The sequence below is a fragment of the Schistocerca piceifrons genome, chromosome 4 (assembly GCF_021461385.2).
Source record: "Schistocerca piceifrons isolate TAMUIC-IGC-003096 chromosome 4, iqSchPice1.1, whole genome shotgun sequence".
NCBI lineage: Eukaryota > Metazoa > Arthropoda > Insecta > Orthoptera > Acrididae > Schistocerca > Schistocerca piceifrons.
This window is the reverse complement of record NC_060141.1, coordinates 320,025,418-320,044,067: the sequence shown is the minus strand read 5'-3', so window position 1 is coordinate 320,044,067 and position 18,650 is coordinate 320,025,418. Positions and strand designations below refer to the sequence as shown.

The 18,650-nt window shown below is 44.1% G+C and overlaps 1 protein-coding gene across 6 annotated transcripts in view; it reads left to right on the top strand.

Moving 5' to 3' along the window:
• The window catches only part of LOC124795329 (protein NDRG3), a 547,589-nt gene that overhangs the window by 405,308 nt on the left and 123,631 nt on the right, over window positions 1-18,650 (top strand). For all 6 annotated transcript variants that reach the window (XM_047259309.1, XM_047259311.1, XM_047259310.1 and 3 more), the window contains one exon: window positions 8,693-8,892. In XM_047259309.1, the coding sequence (XP_047115265.1) occupies window positions 8,693-8,892 (200 nt within the window). The remainder of the gene's footprint in view (window positions 1-8,692; window positions 8,893-18,650) is intronic.

Genomic DNA, 18,650 nt, shown 5'->3' with positions numbered 1-18,650 from the left:
AAGTGATTCCACCTTTATCCTATATGCAAGCAATATGAATTGCTTATCAAATCTTTGTCTTCTGAGTCCCCTCTACAACCTGCAGAAGCTCGTTATAGGAATTTTGAAACAACCTGTTTGTTCCCCCCCCCCCCCCCCACGAGAAATTTTGTCATTCTTTCGTACAAAGTCGGTATCGGTGCACTACTACAGTCAAAATGATTGTAGGCCGTTACGAAACCGATCCGAAATAGCGTCCTCAGTCTTTTCTGCGTCACTCCGTCGTACAGCACTTACCGAAGTGCAGAAAGGGCTGGTCCAACGCCTATATGCGAACACTCTTAGCGCAACATACTAAAGGGATGTATATCAATTATTAGAGATACAATAACTTCTACACTGAAGCGCCAGACAATGTGGTACAGGCATGCGTATTCAGATACAGAGAGATGTAAACAGGCAGAATACGGCGCTGCGGTCGGCAGCGCCTATAGAAGACTAAGTGGCGTTACTGCTGCTACAACGGCAGATTACCAATAGTTAAGTGAGTTTGTACGTGGTGTTACAGTCGGCGCACGAGTGATGGCACACAGCATCTCCGAGGTAGCGATGAAGTGGGGATTTTCCTGTTCGACCATTTCAAGAGCGTACCGTGAATATCAGGAATCCTGCAAGTCATCAAATCTCCGACATCGCTGCGGCCGCAAAAAGATCCTGCAAGAACGCAACCAATGACGACTGAAGACAATCGTTCAACGTAACAAAAGTGCAACCCTTTCGCAAATTGCTGCAGATTTCAATGCCGGGCCATCAACAGTAGACAGCGTGCGAAACATTCAACGAAACATCATCTATATGAGCTTTCGCAGCCGAAGGCGCTCTCGTGTACCCTTGATGGCCGGACGACACGAAGCTTTACGCCTCACCTGGGTCCGTCAGCACCGACATTGGACTGTTGATGACTAGAAACATGTTGCCCGGTCGGGCGAGTCTCGTTTCAAATTGTATCGAGCGGACGGACCTGTACGGGCATGGAGACAACCTCACGAATCCATGGACACTGCACGTCAGCAGGGGGCTATTTAGTCTGGCGGAGACTCTATAATGGTGTGGGGTGTGTGCAGTTTGAGTGAAATGGGGCCCCTGATACGTCTAGACACGACTCTGACAGTTGACACCTAGGTTAGCATCCTGTCTGAGCACCTGCATCCATTCGTTTTCATTGTGCTTTCCGACGGACTTGGGCAATTCCACCAGGGCACTGCGACACCCGACACGTCCAGAATTGCTACAAAGTGGATCCAGGAACTCTTCTGAGTTTAAGCACTTCCGCTGGCCACCAAACTCTCGAGACCTGAACATTATTGAGCATATCTGGGATGTCTTGCAACGTGCTGTTCAGAAGAGATCTTCACCCTCTCGTACTCTTACGGATTTATGGACAGCCCTGCAGGATTCATGGTGTAATTTCCCTCAGCACTACTTCAGACATTAGTCGAATGCGTGTCACGTCGTGTTGCGGCACTTCTGCCTTCTCGCGAGGACCCTACACGATATTAGGCACGTGTACCAGTTTGTTTGGCTCCTCAGTGCATGTGTACTTCTCGACGACCATACGATACGTTTTCCCCCTCTTGCGAAAAGTTCTGTGGACGCCCATGCCATTGATTCCATTTTAATGTTAAGTAGGCCTCATGTTTGAATTAATCTTTTCGTGAACTTAACTTGTTATTATTTGTAATCAATATTTCAATAATAATAATAATAATATGTGCAGGTTTAGCACCGTATTTCCCTCACGAAATGCTCTAGTACAGACACTGTTAGTAAATTCCGGAGTCAATCCGTGGACCAGCCGAGAGTCGATCCGCTGGACAGGTATTTGTAGCCTGACACTTGGCCCCTGGAGATGTGAGTTGTGGAGGTGTGGTGTGATGTGGTGTGGACGTGTGGCGGGTACCTGCTGCAGGGCGCTGCCGGGTGAGGCGTCGGGCGACGAGGGCGCGGCGGGGTCCCCCGCGGGGCTGAGGCTGCAGCAGCCCGAGGTGCGGCTGGCCGTGCCGCGCGCGCTGCCCTCCTCCTCCTCAGAGTCCTCCAGGTCGTCCGTCTCCTGGCAGGACAGCCCGCCGCTGCCCAAAAGGTGCCTGCACGCCTCCTACCCTCTCCTCGCTGCAACGCCGAGGCGACTGCCATTATTATAAGCACACCACACAAAAAACTGGCCAACTTGCAAGATCTCCTCACTAACCGAACCGCCATATGTCTTCCTCCGAACATACTCGGTTCAGAAAATGGTGAGAGGAGCTGTACAGTTAAAATGGTCTTGCCTTTTCACCCGAGACTGCGAGGAAACGATAAAGCTTTCTGGGATTACCTTCGCGAAACGACGCACAACACTTCTTCCTACCTGTTCTGTGCAGTATCTACTCTCGTTGCTGTCGTGCTGCACAGCAGTTATTTTACCACACAGGAAATCTTCTGGTCTTGAAAAGTTCTGACTGTGCGGCTATGATTGTATGTGGGGAATAAGTAACGCAGTGCCGGAAAAAATCCAACACTCTTTAAGGAGAAGGTCATTTTATTGACAAGTGAGGTGACAAGTAGTTCATAATTGTAGGACTATGTGATAAAAGATTCAGAACAAATTAAGCACACCTGTCACAGTAAAGGATGCCTAAGTAGTCGCATAAATACACCGTGCAAATGATCGTGAAGGTGCCGAATGGCATCCTGTAACAGACTGCCCCAAGCACCTTGCTCCTTTTGTTGAAATCTGGCACTGGGTCTTTTCAGTCCTCGACAAGCAGTAAGCTTCCGCTTCGTCGTGTCAGTTGACGACAGATGTGGTGAGTTGCTCGTCACGGCAGTTGTATACTACGGAGAGCGCGTTGCGTCGCAGCAGCCGTATGTGAACGTGCGATGTCCCGCTAAAAAAGCACGTCTCCTTCCTCTTGGTAGCACGGTGAGAACAACCTGGTTAGCGTACACCGGTTACTTCATCCTGCAGAAACGCCAAATGTGACCGTGAGTTGTAACTAATTGCCTTCCACACCATGAAGCCCGGGATGGAACCTGCGTGTCGTGAGAGAATGCACTCTGGAGTAGCGGCTCACCTGGTCTACGCCACACACGTCTTCATCCAGATATCTCGCACACAGACAGAGCCTACCCTCATCACTGAAAACAACAGAACGACTACTCTCTAGTCAACTCTTTCACGTTTTGGGGGTGTCGTCGTGTGAGTGATAGCCTGCCCAGAGGCACGTGTGATCTTAATCGTGCTGTTAGCAGGCAGTTCTCAATGGCCCCTAATGATAGAGTATGTGCTACATGTGTCCAGATTTTGTCCCTGGATGAGGCTCGGTCGACTACCTCTGCTCGCACAATACTTCGGTCTTCACGTGTGTCTGTAATACTTAAATGACCAGAACCTGCTCGATAAGTGTGAGAATGTTCCACAGACCACACTTCCTATACATTGTGTCCAACATGAGCAGCAATCTCTCGATACGTCCACCCAGCTTTCCCCGTGTCCACAGTGCGAATCCTTTCAAATGGCTGAACCTATTCAACAGGAGCACATCCTCGTCGGTGCGGAATAGTTGCACCCTAGATTGGATGTGGCATATAATTTTCACCTCTAAACTCAGCACAGCTACCGCCGGCTGAGTCACAACAGAGGGTGCATAGACGGGCTTCCCGAGCTCTCATCTCGTCACCGATGACCGTGAAAAATGAATTATTAACACAACGCCCTCTCAGTATCCATCTACTATACCCTGGTGCCTCTGAACAGAGTCCTTTAGGGTCTTGTATTTTTTCCCGGCATTGTGGCGGTCAGTGCACTCCATGCCTTGTATCATTTGAAAAGATACAAAACAGGAATTAGTCGGAACAGACAGCACAACTCAAGCCACCCTCTGCCCAGTTACGGTGTTGTTTGGTCTGTTGAAAAAGTTACAGATTCATGTGCCGCTGTGAACATTGTTTGTTTGCGAGATACCCGGCGCCGAATGACGATTTCTTCACAGTTTCCTCTCACATACTCTTTAAGAGAGACCTGCTTTCGCTGACAGCAGCGGTTCCTGTGAGGTTTGTAACCAGTGCTTACTGACAAGGCGTAACAGTTGTCACTGTCGCTTAGAATCTTTTTACGGCCACCGTTCTTGCACCGTGTTACATTGCAGTGAGCGGTACACCATCGCTTGCAGACACGGTAGGCACTTCCCGTTGACACACCGAATAATTGAAGAACTTCATTCGCTGTATGGTCATAGGCGTATCCAAGTGCCTTAACTACTTTCGGTTATTCTGTCACACCTTCAGATCGACGGGTCTTACTGCTCTGATTGTATACAACCGATTGGTACTTACACGCCACACCACTGTCATGTTACGTCACATCATTGCCTCGTAGCAGTTCTACTCCCCCGCAACGCGACCAGTGTGCAGCTTTGATGAGATGATTAATGTTTTGTCCAGTGAACAATATCAGATGTAGAATGAAACAAGCTGTCAATAAAATTATGAGTAGTAATATTGTATAAGTACTGTTTTACATATTTGTGAGAAATACCTAGAATATGGCCCAAGTGGACTACTGTGTATTCACGCATATTGTTGGAAAAAAGCTTGCACGCTAATGGATTAAAAGAAGGCAAGAAAAACAAATTTGTATGACCAGCAGTTTGAACTCAAGATCGCTAAAGAAAAATTAATGGCACTGTCACTGCGTTGATATACACACCAAAAGTAAAGTATGACGTGTCAGGCTGAAAAGTTTAAATCTTTTATTTCTTGAAGATGGTAAAATTTTGTCGTTCTGTTGATTCAGTGTGTGCAAGCATATGTTTGTATGTTGTTTTCTAGCTTCCTGCGACGTCCCTTTACAGTCGCCTGCACCACGCTTTAACACTCTTCGTCTCTCTACAGCTTCCTTGTCTTTTGTTATCTGCGTTCAGAGATTCTATTCTGAGCACTATGTTGTTTTACACCTGGTTTTACTGTAGCAGTCTGTAGTGGTTCGGCAATTTTATAGAAGTGTTTCCTTATTCATTTCTTATTTGTTTCGCATGATTTTATGTATTTCAAAAGAGAATGTGGAGGGTGATTAGAACAACAGAACTCTCTATTATAGGCGTAGAGATGTAGCAAAGATTGCGTTTATGTGTGACCTTGTTTAAGTGTGACGACTGATGCATGCGAAATGTGTCTTACAGCGTGAGCACATCAGCTTCCATACGCATTACCGTTAATCGAGGAAAAGGAGTGTATCTTGGCCAAGGAGATGGTGCAGGAAATTAAAAAGTTTGTTCTTCTGGGAAGCGAGTGTAAGCAAATACAAGTTTTTAAGCTTTCCTTAAACTACATTTCTATTACGTGCACCGGTTACTTCAGGATGAATTTCTAAAATCACACATAAATGATACCAGTATCGCTAAGGCACATCGACATTCTCCTTATCGACGCTCTGTTTTTGTAACTCTCCGTGACTTATGATCTCCAGGCTATTTTCGTGTAGCATTGTCTTTGGTCAACGTTCAGATGATGTCTATGGCAAGGATGTTACAGTAACAAAATTGTGACAAAATGCGTAAATAAACCTAGAGTTCGTTACCGTACGACGCTACCAAAAGACAGGCATGTGGTAAAGGTTTCTTTCACAAACTACATGCATTTTACTAGCTGACAGCATGTGAGGATGTCAATTTACGAGTATCTTACAGAATATACCGCCTTGTGAATGATAGTATCTAGTGTCTTCAAATCGAATGAATTCAGTTGGGAGTACAAAGAGAACGCTGTCTTGCGAACACCTTCACAACGCTTCGAGCATAATTAGAGGTGTGCAGCGAAAGTCAAGGCCGAAAACTACGGACCGCCTCGGTAACGGCGCCCCGTTGAGTAATTGGCGCAGCGGGTTACGAGGTAACAACACGACTGTAGAGCACTGACGCGAAGTTTGGCGTCAACCAGTGGTTTCGACAGTATTCTGAGCAGTGAAATCTCTGCAGGTAGTTGACAGATTATAAAAGGTTTTGATTCACTTCTCCTAAAGGGAGAAAACGTTCGTAGGAGGGTTGCCTCCTGGTGACAATGTGTGAAGGAAAGCTATGCTTCTACAACTATGAAGTTATTTCTGTCTCTGCCTTATATTCCTTCTTCGTTCTCGTGACGACACACAGAAGCATCAGACAGTGATCCAAGTGCACAGAATGGTATAATTAATTGCTTGCACTGGAGATCCCCGGCCTTGCTATTTCTATATTCAAAAAAAATACGCTCTAGGCTAGAAAATACGTTCTTGATTCTCTGAAAATTTTTATTATTTACGAGAAAGTAGCTGAAACTGGGCACCTACACCCAATACATTGCGAAATTAGATCACAGGTATCTCCGTATTGGATCAGTGGCAACTGGCTAAAAAATACGGCTTTACGAAATCCAGTTCCTGCTCTCATCTCTGGTACCGAATGAAAGGTGGGAAAGGAAATCTAAGGTTGTAGCACTATATTTAAAATACGAATCGAAAATTCTAATAGAAGAGTTAACGAAATTATGTGTAAAAATATTAGTTTTCGTCGTTTAGTTATTTAAAAGATAGTTCACGAGCACGGGTGCTTTGAATGTCATTCTTCAGAGAAAAGCGGAGTAATAATTTTCTGTAAAGAACAATTACTGCCTTAGAGTCGTTCACGACATCATCAAAGGTGGCTGGAAATGTTTTGCACGTTCAAAAGTGCGTCAATCGTTGGTAAAGCAAGTGCATCGTATTCCAGTCACGTTTTAAACATGAAGTTCTTGTATCCCTTGCGGAAGCCGTGCGCAGTAAAAACTGTAATTGCTGCAGCGTTCACACTGTGAAAGAGAGACTGTATGAAAGCTAAGCATACCAGACCAAATGTTTTCTGGTTCGTGATCGTGAAGCATACAATATGTTTCACAGAGTGGAGTTTACGATGCTAATCTCTCACCCTATTATGTTATACTTAACTCTCTCTTTTCTTGCTTCGTGTGGTTTTACTCGTAACTTTACATGTGATAAATTACTGTTGTACTTTGTGTGTGTGTGTGTGTGTGTGTGTGTGTGTGTGTTTGTGTTTACTGGATGACGAGCAACAATTGAACAATTGGACGCGAGAAGCATTGTGAGTTTTACATATTCTGTATAATAGTTATGATCCGTACAGCAGTTGGGGTAACCTTTGCATTGATGTAACTTGGAACAGTGTCAGGCAAGCTAACAAACTTAGCTTGTCCTCAGACATCACTTTGGTTGTCACCTACTCAAGGGCCTTACTTAGTGGTGCTAGCAGCAGTAAACGGTGTTTTTAAGACCATTCATAATGTTTTGACGATTTCAAATTTGAGTAGCACACAAACCAATCGTGAAACCAAGCTGAATATTTTACAAGGCTCAACATTTATTCAAGTTTACTTATGCAATATTACATCGGACATATGACGATCATTCGCGGCTACAGAATACTCCAGGCGTTTCAGCCAGTTTTTGAACGCATCTTTCGTAACTGTTGGAGGAATTTTGGAAATTTCATCGTGAATTCGATCTTTTAACTGTTACAAGCTTCCCTGCTCGTCGGAGTACACTCTCGTGTCTAAATAACCATATAGGTAAAAGTATGGCGCGGTTAAATCGGGCGAGCGAGGCGGTCATTCGATACAAGCGCGTTTGGAAATTATGCGGTGCGGATAATAATGCAGATCACACCGGATTACGCTATGAATGGATGCCGGTGAGGTGATCAGCGTTTGGACACGTTTTCATAAAGAACGACGTTACCGGTAAACTGGTACGCTCACGTTCGAAGTTCTCGAGAGTTCGGACTGTTTTCCGAGGGCCGGTTGACTTTGGAATAGATGCACTGGCTGATCCATGGAAGTTTCTTACCCAATTCAGTATTGTTCTACCAGCAGGAGCCAACGTCCTTGCCGCAGAGGCAACACCGGTTCCTGTCAAACCACCGAAGTTAAGCGCTGTCGGGCTGGGCTGGCACTTGGATGCGTGACCATCCGGTCTGTCGAGCGCTGTTAGCAAGTCGGGTGCACTCTGCCCTTGTGAGGCAAACTGAGGAGCTACTTGATTGAGAAGCAGCGGCTCCGGTTTCTTAAACTGAGATACGGCCGGGAGAACGGTGTGCTGACCACATGCCCCTCCATATCCGCATCCAGTGATGCTTGTGGGCTGAGGATGATACGGCGGCCGGTCGGTACCGTTGGGCCTTCCGAGGCATGTTTGGACGGAGTTTAGTTATCTACCAGAACTAGATACCGCGGCTGAATCTTGAAATACGTACGAAAGGCACATTGCACGCGCACGACTGATTCGCCGTAGCGAAAATAGCATTCCATCGGAACGCACGATGTCGGTTCGACCAGTACGTGATTACTGACCTGTATAGGGGGTGAAACGTGGCGCTCCGATCTGCTAATAGACGGCGCCACTGTCGCTGTATTTTGTTTGTAGCCCGCGTCATTCAAACTCGAAATCACCAAAACATTGTGAAACACGCTGTATGTTGGTAGACTCGCCTACAGAAATCTTCGGTCTCTGTCATCAGTTGTGGTAGACCGGAGCGAGAGCGCCAGTGCGTCACAAACGGACGTCTGATACGGCCGATCAGTGGCACAGTGAGGAGACGCGGCGTGTGACGGACTGCCGTAGTGAACGCGGGCGTTCTGCTGTGTGTTGCAGCACGATGCCGTCGGACAGCATGGACGACATCGAGCTGCGCAGCATCCAGCTGCAGTTCCCGAGCGCGCGCTCGCTGTCGCAGGAGGACGCGGGCTGCGTGGAGGAGCGCGTGCCCACCGGCCAGGGCGACGTGCTGGTGGCCGTGCGCGGCCGCCGCGGCCGCCCTGCCATCCTCACCTACCACGACCTCGGCCTCAACCGTGAGTACACCAGGCTGCCGGTCACACGTTTCCGCACTATCTGATCAAAACTATCCAGGCACCTACAGGTTGGACATTAATATGGAGCAAGCAAACACAGAAAACATTTTGAGTTACCATACTTGTAGAAGCAAACCGCCAATAAATATCTCGTTTACGTCTCAAGTTATTACGTTTTATATTATTATATGTTTAACCCGAACATGTAAGAATGAAGCAATTGCTTTCCCTTCGGACGCAGCCTGGCGTGGAGAGAAGCCGCGGGTCAGGAGAGGTCGCTGTCTGCCCTGACTGTGTTCATGGCAATTTTTGTATTAATCGAGGCATCCTGGTAAAAAATTTGAAGTAAATCAGTCAATGAATGTATGCGAACGAAGCTTCCATGTTATATGATGTACCGGGTGGTCAAAAAGTCAATATAAATTTGAAAACTGAATAAATCACGGAATAATGTAGATAGAGAGGTACAAATTGCAACACATGCTTGGAATGACATGGGGTTTTATTAGAACCAAAAAAATACAAATATTAAAAAAATGTCTGACAGATGGCGCTTCATCTGGTCAGAATAGCAATAATTAGGATAACAAAGTAAGACAAAGCAAAGATGTTCTTTACAGAAAATGCTCAATATGTCCACCATCATTCCCCAACAATAGCTGTAGTCGAGGAATAATGTTGTGAACAGCACTGTAAAGCATGTCCAGAGTTATGGTCGTCGGATGTTGTCTTTCAGCATCCCTAGAGATGTCGGTCGATCACGGTACACTTGCGACTTCAGGTAACACCAAAGCCAATAATCGCACGGACTGAGGTCTGGGGGACCTGGGAGGCCAAGCATGACGACAGTTGCGGCTGAGCACACGTTCATCACCAAACGACGCGCACAAGAGACCTTTCACGCGTCTAGCAATACTTTGTCTTTTCTTATCATCTAATAAAACCCCATGTCATTCCAAGCATGTGTGTCAATTTTTACCTCTCTGTCTACGTTATTCCGTGGTTTATTAAGTTTTCAAATTTTTGATCACCCGGTATATAGTTGTGTATAAAGAAAAGGAAAAATATTTTTCACGTATCTTGTCACAACAAAGATACATACACGAATCTGACAAAATCCGTCCTGTGCACAAGCATGCAACAACTACGCGCAGCAAAAAGACAAAGTACCAACTGTGTAAGCATTCACTTGAGCACGAACAACTGCTACAGTTCCGCACTGCATTGATAATGACCTGACAGATCGAAATCTGATCTGTGTTGTGAAATTTAAATGTCGTATTAAAGCAACTTAATTCCACGACTGATTGCTGCTCTATCTAACCCAAATTACCAAAAATCTTCGATTAATACAAAAATGTCCTTTGGCGCCTCTAGCACGGTCAGGACGGCTGCGACCTCACCTGACGCGCGGTTTCTCTCCACGCCAGTCTGCGTCAGACTACTCTCAACAACCGTTCGCTCGCTACCACTCGCGGTATTAATATCTCAGACTCAGAGTTAGTATATGCGCGCAACAGCAAAATCTACAGCCAACTTCTCAAAAAAAGATATGTATGTCCAACTTTCAGCGCCATGTTGTGAAGCTAAGTAATGTTGATTGCAGTTATTAGTTATAATAACATCTGAATGCGACATTAGCAGTTATTTTAATAAATAAAGCGGTTTTGTAGTGCCATCTGCAGGCATGTAAATAGAGTACATTACAATTTTGTTGTTGTTGTTGTTGTTGTTGTAAATGTCTGGTCAGTTTCAGTTACCGTTTACACAAGATAATTATGAGACAATTCGTATCTTTCAGTCACTACGAGTAAAAGAAGGAAAAAAGTTATATCAATGAAAAGTTTTCAGGGTCGATTTTAGTAGGCTTTTCGTCTTGACGCCTACTACTCCGACGAGGCGATTTTGTGAACTGATCCTTTGTGACTGGAGTTCAGTGATCAGGCGTCAGTTTCCTAAAGCATCACGACACAAAAGTCACCTTTGGAGATTATAAGATTTCATATCGCTGTGAAGCATAAAACAGATTTAGGTTATTAACACAGCCTCCGATAAATAAATTTGTCACATAAAATCTTTGTAATCGCTACGTCACTAGTTCTGTGCCCACTAGTAGCAACGATTTTTTTTTTACTTCTTTGAAAAAACGTTATTTTAGTTAAAATACGATTCAGTATACGCTAATTAACATTTTCATTTTATATTAAATATAAAATTAAAATAAAATACTTTTCTTTAAATTCTGACCATACCATAACACCACGGCCTCCGAATTTCACTGTTGGCACTACACAAGCTGGCAGATGACGTTCACCGGGCATTCGCCACACCCACACCCTGCCACCGGATCGCCACATTTTGTTACGCTCCTTACACCAGGGGAGGCATCGTTTGCCACTTACCTGCGTGATGTGTGCCTTATGATTAGCCGCTCGACCATGAAATCCAAGTTTTCTCACCTACCGGCTGTCATAGTAATTGATGTGCCTCTTGATGAAGTTTGGAATTCCTGTGTGGTGGTCTGGATAGATGTTTGCCTATTACAGTTTACGACCCTCTTCGACTGTCGGCAGTCTCTGTCAGTCAACAGACGAGGTCGGCCTGTACGCTTTTGTGCTGTACATGTCCCTTCACGTTCCCACTTCACTATCAAATCTGAAACAGTGGACCTAGGTATGTTTAGGAGTGTGGAAATCTCGCGTACAGACATATGACAGTAGTGATACCCAATCACCTGACCACGTTCGAAGTCCGAAAGTTCTGCGGAGAGCCCGTCCTGCCCTCTCACGATGTCTAATGACTACTGAGGTCGGTGATATTGAGTACCTGCCAGTAGGTGGCAGCACAATGCACCTAATATGAAAAACGTATGTTTTTGGGTGTGTCCGAATACTTCTGATCACATAGTGTATTTTGAAATCCTGTGTTTAACTGCACGCAAATTGAATTTTCCTTCTTCCTCTCCATCATGCCTGTACGTCAATTTGATGTTACAAAGATAATTTACTCTATAGTCAATCATAAGGCCACAGTAGACTTCTTTCGAAAAATAAGTGCACTTTATACTTTGAAGAAGTCTAATTAAATGACGACTCTTCGACGTGAATAGAAGAATGGTGTTCTCTAGAGATAGTGTTCAACGTTAGTTTAAAATGCGTATCAGAAAAGAAAGATGACAGAAAATAAGAAAATCTTAGGCTCCGCTAGCGTAGCTTAGCGAATGTCTGAAGACATTTTTAAGTGTGACGGGACTGTCAGTTCTATAGATCTAGATATACTGCATATGATCAGATCCAAGTTGAATAATACAGGATTACGTGTCCAGGCACCTAGCACGACCTCTGCAGCACTGCTCATCGTATCTTGATGTCTTTAGTACAGAAACCTCACAAGATCCAAAGGATGATGCGTGGTGAGTGGTTTCTTCTCAATTGATGTGTTGCGGCTATTTTCGTTATCATTTCATGTAACAAAAGAAATTTGAAGAAGTACCAATATGTTATATCGTTAAGGTTCTTCGTCGTTAAAAAACGTCCGAGTTGCTTTGTGAACGAACAAACCAACTCCAGAGATGCTCTATATCTACAGCTTTCGTCTCACTGCCCAAACCACTTCACAGTGATTCGATTCGGTACTTCGCACCGATATCAGCGATTTCTTAGAGGGAGTGAGAGAAAAGAGACTGTCTATATTCCTCTATACGCACTCTCATTGTCTTTCATCTTAATCTCACAATCTGTTCGCGATGCGTACGATGTAAGCAGTCGAAACGTTCCTCTCATGGAATATCAGTTCTGCATATTTAAGGAAAAGGATTTGATGAGAACAGCGCCATCTTTCTTCTAGCGATTCCAGTTTGTCTGACATTACATTTACATAAATCCCCCAAAGTCAGATTTCATAAACCGATTTCCCAGTACCATTTCTGGTTGGTCATGTAAACATGGCAATATCGATTCTGGAAATGGGATTCTAGTTCCGGATTTCCTCTTCCACAATCGATTTTCGCTTCTGTGTAAACACACAACTGTTTTTTAAACGAGCTTAGTTTGCAGGTTACGTCTTGTTTTAAAACTTTTCGGCTAATGTAGACGCAGTGACTTTTTGCGCAGAGAAGGAGAAGTAGAAGTATTATACTGAGCATGAAGTTTTCTACCTTTGATGTTTACTTGAGGAGCAACCGCCATGGTGTTGACTAAATCAAAAACTGGAACAGCTGATTTCCAGAGGCCGTTTGTGTGCAACAACTGACGACCGGAAAACCGACATTTGAATGGTACAGCACACCGTTTCAGGCCTTACCATGTAAACACAACAGCGAAAAACTGCTTCCGAAATTCAGTTTTCGTCTTCCGGAAGCTGTCCCTCATGTAATCGTAGCAAGAGAAACACTGTAACACCTTTATATTTGACTCACTTCAATTTTTTAGCATACTTCTAGCTCATCATGTAAAGTGATATAATTTCATCCTAGGTAATAGCACACGAAACAGTTATACAATAGTATATTAATAAAATATTTTTATGTATATATAAAGCGACACACCATCAGAATATAGAGAAAGAATTACGTAAGACGTAACACCCCTTTTATTTCGTGTACAGTTACACATATCGAAAATCGGTTTTCGGCAAATATGAGAGCGCAGAGGGGCACGTATGGTTTTGTTTGGTTAATGTTTTTAGCACTGGTATCAATGGAGATATTGAAGCAAGTACGTTTTTTAAATGGCTCTGTGTACTTTTTTATAATAACTGCTTTCGACTAACTGTCAATAGCCATTGCCATAGACGAACTCAATTAGTACATCTCATGCATTGGCTATTGACAGTCTTGTGGCGCCCCTGTAGGCGTGATGTGTTATGTTATGGGAACGATGTTTTGGCGAATTGTGATGCACACGCATCAAAAAAAGTTTTGCATCACCTCGGTTCCGGGAGTTCCGGAATCTGTATAGAGAATTGGAATAGAGATCAACATAAACATCATTTCAGCCCTTTTTACTGCTCACGAAAACCACACATTGCATATTGTACCACCATACAGCGAGACGTTCAGAGGTGGTGGTCCAAATTGCTGTACACAGCCGGTAACCTCCAATACCCAGTAGCACGTCCTCTTGCATTGAGCATGCCTGTATTAGTCGTGGCATACTATCCACAAGTTCATCAAGGCACTGTTGGTCCAGATTGTCCCGCTCCTCTACGGCTATTTGGCGTACATCCTTTAGAGTGGTTGGAGGGTCACGTCGTCCATAAACAGCCCTTTTCAATCTATCCCAGGCATGTTTGATAGGGTTAATGTCTGGAGAAGATGCTGGCCACTCTAGTCGAGCGATGTCGTTATCCTGTAGGAAGTCATTCACAAGATGTGCACGATGGGGCCGCTAGTTGTCGTCCATGCAGACATATGCCTCACCGATATGCTGCCGATATGGTTGCACTATCGGTCGGAGGATGGCATTCACGTATCGTACAGCCGTTACTGCGCCTTCCATGACCACCAGCGGCGTACATCGGCCCCACATAATGCCACCCCGAAACAGCAGGGAACCTCCGCCTTGCTGCACTCACTGGATAGTGTGTCTAAGGCGTCCAGCCTGACCGGATTGCCTCCAAACGCGTCTCCGGTGATTGTCTGGTTGAAGACGTATGCGACACTCATCGGTGAAGAGAACTTGATGCCAATCCTGAGCGGTCCATTCGGCATGTTGTTGGGCCCATCTTTACCGCGCTGCATGGTGTCGTGGTTGCAAAGATGGACCTAGCCATGGACGTCTGGGGTAAGTTGCGCATCATGCAGCCTATTGCGCTCAGTTTGAGTCGTAACACGACGTCCTGTGGCTCCACGAAAAGCATTATTTAACATGCTGGCGTTCAGGATTCCTCCGAGCCATAATCCGTAGGTAGCGGTCATCCACTGCGTTGGTAGCCCTTGGGCGGCCTGAGCGAGGAATGTCATCGACAGTACCTGTCTCTGTGTATCTCCTCCATGTCCGAACATCGCCGCTTCGTTTCACACCGAGACGCCTGGACAATTCCCTTGTTGAGAGCCATTCCTGGCACAAAGTAACAATGCGGACGCGATCGAACCACGGTATTGGCCGTCTAGGCCTGGTTGAACTACAGGCAACATGAGCCGTGTGCCTCCTTCCTGGTGGAATGACCGGAACTGATCGGCTCTCGGACCCCCTCCGTCTAATAGGCGCTGCTCATGCATGGCTGTTTACATATTTGGACGGGTTTAATGACATCTCTGAACAGTCAAAGGGACTGTATCTGGATACAATATCGACAGTCAACGCTGTCTTCAGGAGTTCTGAGAACCGGCGTGATGCAAAACTTTTTTTGATGTTTGTACATAGTAATTTTAATTTTGACGTGCCGACGTATCGCTTATTTCTTTTTTTAGGTACCTGGAAATTCAATGGGAAGATTTTATGCGTAGATGGCACAAGCTGTTTGTAATAAATAACCTTTATGAAAATGTGTATATGATAACTAGTTTTACCGAAACCGGTTACCTACAATAAGTTTTTATAGCGATCTCGGCTATGTACTTCTAGTTCTCCTAAGCAATTTCTCATCCGCTTTTTTGGGTATTTCCCTATATTTTCGACCCCATGTGTCTTGTATTAAATTACTTGTCTCAGTGTCACATATGTCGCTGTGGAGGTTTTTAAACGTTAATAAGAATCACCCCGTATAAAATCCGCCCCTGCTAGCATGAAATATATTTTACGGTGGATGCGTTCCAGGATAGATAGTTAAATGTAGTGCAGATGTTATAACAGTAATTTGGGCAATTGAGTTAAGACAGGATCTGGAAACACAGTTCTTAATGGAATTAGTGTCATTTGTAAAATGGTAATAGCAATGTTTTAATTTTTAAAACACGTTGAGGCTGTGTACCCTTCACAAAAATAATAGATTTTGTATACCTTTTTTCTTTTAATTCTTCTCGAATACTCGTACAACAGCGGTTGAGTAGGCGATGTCTAATGATTTATAACTCAATAACTTCTTATAATTAACTTAATCAGTCTTAATTAAATTTAACTACGTCAGCTTAATTGTGCAGTTCGATACGACTCTAAACCACTTGCGTTCGCTTGTTTCTAATGGCCGATTCGAACTTCCTCTCAAAAAGTGGATACAGATCGACTTGCTTTACGTGGGGGAAAAAAAGGAGACAGGCACATATGTAAATCTGAGCCTCATTTGTGACTTTGTGTAACATCACTTCGTTCCTACTCGTGGAATTACTACTTTAATATTTTATTTAAAAACTTACGACATAACATCTACCCACAATGGGTGACAAAAACGTACGAGATGTTACACTTAACCATTTTGCAAGATGCTTTGGAGTTTCTGCAATTTCCATTCCCAACAGTTATGCAGTAGAAGTGAAGGAGTTGAGCGATAACCCTCAGATTTTCAAGTCTAAGTTGAAATTAAAAAATGGTTCAAATAGCTCTGAGCACTATGGGACTTAACATCTGAGGTCATCAGCCCCTAGAACTTAGAACTACTTAAACCTATCTAACCTAAGGACATCACACACATCCATGCCCGACGCAGGATTCGAACCCGCGACCGCTAAGTTGAAAGGCTTACGAATGACAGTCTCTTTTTTTTCCCACACGAGATTACCTTGCCTTGGTTAAAGGGCTTTTCTCGTTATGTGTAACAGATTTGTAGGAGGGCGTTCTGCAAAGTAATGCTTCAGAATTTTTCATATGAAACTCTTAAAGCTTTTTAAACTAAACAAACGCTGTTAATATTCTATATCTTCATTCTTCATGTCTACATTTTTATTTCTCAATGTAGTCACCATAACGACTAATACATTTCTCCGAGAGAATGGTTTGTTGATACCGTCGCTGTAGAATGTTTGGTTTTTGTGACGGAGCCGTAACCTCATCTCTGCTTGAAACACTTCGTCACTGTGAAAGTGAAGCCCTCGAAGGTGTTGTTTAAGTTTTGGAGAGATGTGAAAATCGGATGGAGCAAAGTCGGAACTGTACGCAGGATGGTCGATGACAGTGAGACGCTGTTGCAGATGTTGTAGCGATTGTATGTGGTCTGGCATTATCGTGCTGAAAGACAGGGTGCACAATCTGTAGACGGACTCTTCGAAGTCGTGCTTTCAGTTTTCTGAAGGATTACAGCACGTTGTTTCTCACGCATCGACATAGTGACGTTACACAGTGCCGCGTTACTCGCTGCAGTTGGGAGCTCTGTAGTGGCAGAGGGCTGCGTATACGTAGACATGAAGAATGAAGATGTAGATTGCTAATAAGGTTTGTTTTATTTAAAAAGTTGTCACTCTCACTGCCGTTGTCAAGCATGCAACACAAGAGGAACATACACGATAAGCACAAACAGCTGTCGAAACTTTTCAAGCTAATGTAATTATAAAGACACGGTCGAGCGTGACTCATAAGCTGTAAAAGCGGCCACAGACCTCAGGAAGAAATTAAGAGACACGGATGGTGTGTAAGTTGCGCCACATTCTTATCGCTCACGGTGAATAAACTCTACTGTGCGCCGCTTCATGTATGGCGAGCCTGTGCGTAATACGGCTAGCTACCGAAAAGGATTTAGGCCAAAAAACAAAACTATCTAAGTGCGCCATCAACTACGCAAGGAAAGAAATCAATCCACATTATTTTTGTCGTATTTTCTTCGCCATTATTGGGCACATAAAATTGCTCTGTATTACTTTGCCCTTCGCATACTCACATACATAGACGGTCGTCATTTCAAAGAAAGGACGGACGATTTTACGGTTGGTGGTAACCAGCGTTGCCAGTGACGTCGACTTCGTTCGGGCGCAGTTACAACCATAGGAACAGCCTACTAGCAGGCAACCCGCAATGTATGAGAGTCAGCGGCATTGCTCTAGGCTGGTACTATCAAATTTCTTTGACAACAAAGTTGCTTTGTCAAATACATTTGACGCAGTGTAATAGGGAACTTCTGTGAAACGTTGCCTTTCGTCAAATTTATTTGACCAAATGAAACCACAAGTTAACTGTTACCAGTCAATGTTCGCATTTAAAGTTATTTGACCAAATCTAGCGATCGCCTTCTGTTTACTGCAAGCGGTTGGCATGTGAAAGGAAACACTGTGAAACCATTGCGTGCTGTAAATGCTGTATATAGTGGAGAAACATTCAAAATGCAAAGGAGGTCGTATTTCGGAACTTACTGTCATGCTATAAATAGGGAAGCACATTTTATAATCTGTCATTCGGATCTGAAGAGGCTTGCACAGGATAGAACACCACGGAGAACTTCATCAAACCAGTGTTCGGACTGAAGACAAAAACAACAACAACAATCTGGAGTGAAATAATTTTTTTTTCCTTTTTTAGGCAGGGAGATGGAAATCCACTTTGTTTCTTCGAAACAAATTAGCATGGTCTGCACAGACAGATTTTTATATAAGAAATCAAAATCAGGAAAGATGTAAGGCAAATTCATTGACACCACTGATGTTTATTTGTTCTCTGAAAAAGAAACTAAAGAATTGTTGCTGTATGTCAAAGACAGAAAATTAGCACAATATGATACATTGATAATGCAGCAGTGACAGCAATCGAGTTATGTGCTGAAGATAATGGAAAACGTCCTTGCTATAGGTTAATGTATGCACATAAAGAAGAAAGCGTCACAGATAGAGGACTAAATCTTGCAGCTGGGAAAGAGAAACATGATACGTACGTGCAAGGCATAGAAGCTAGGACAAG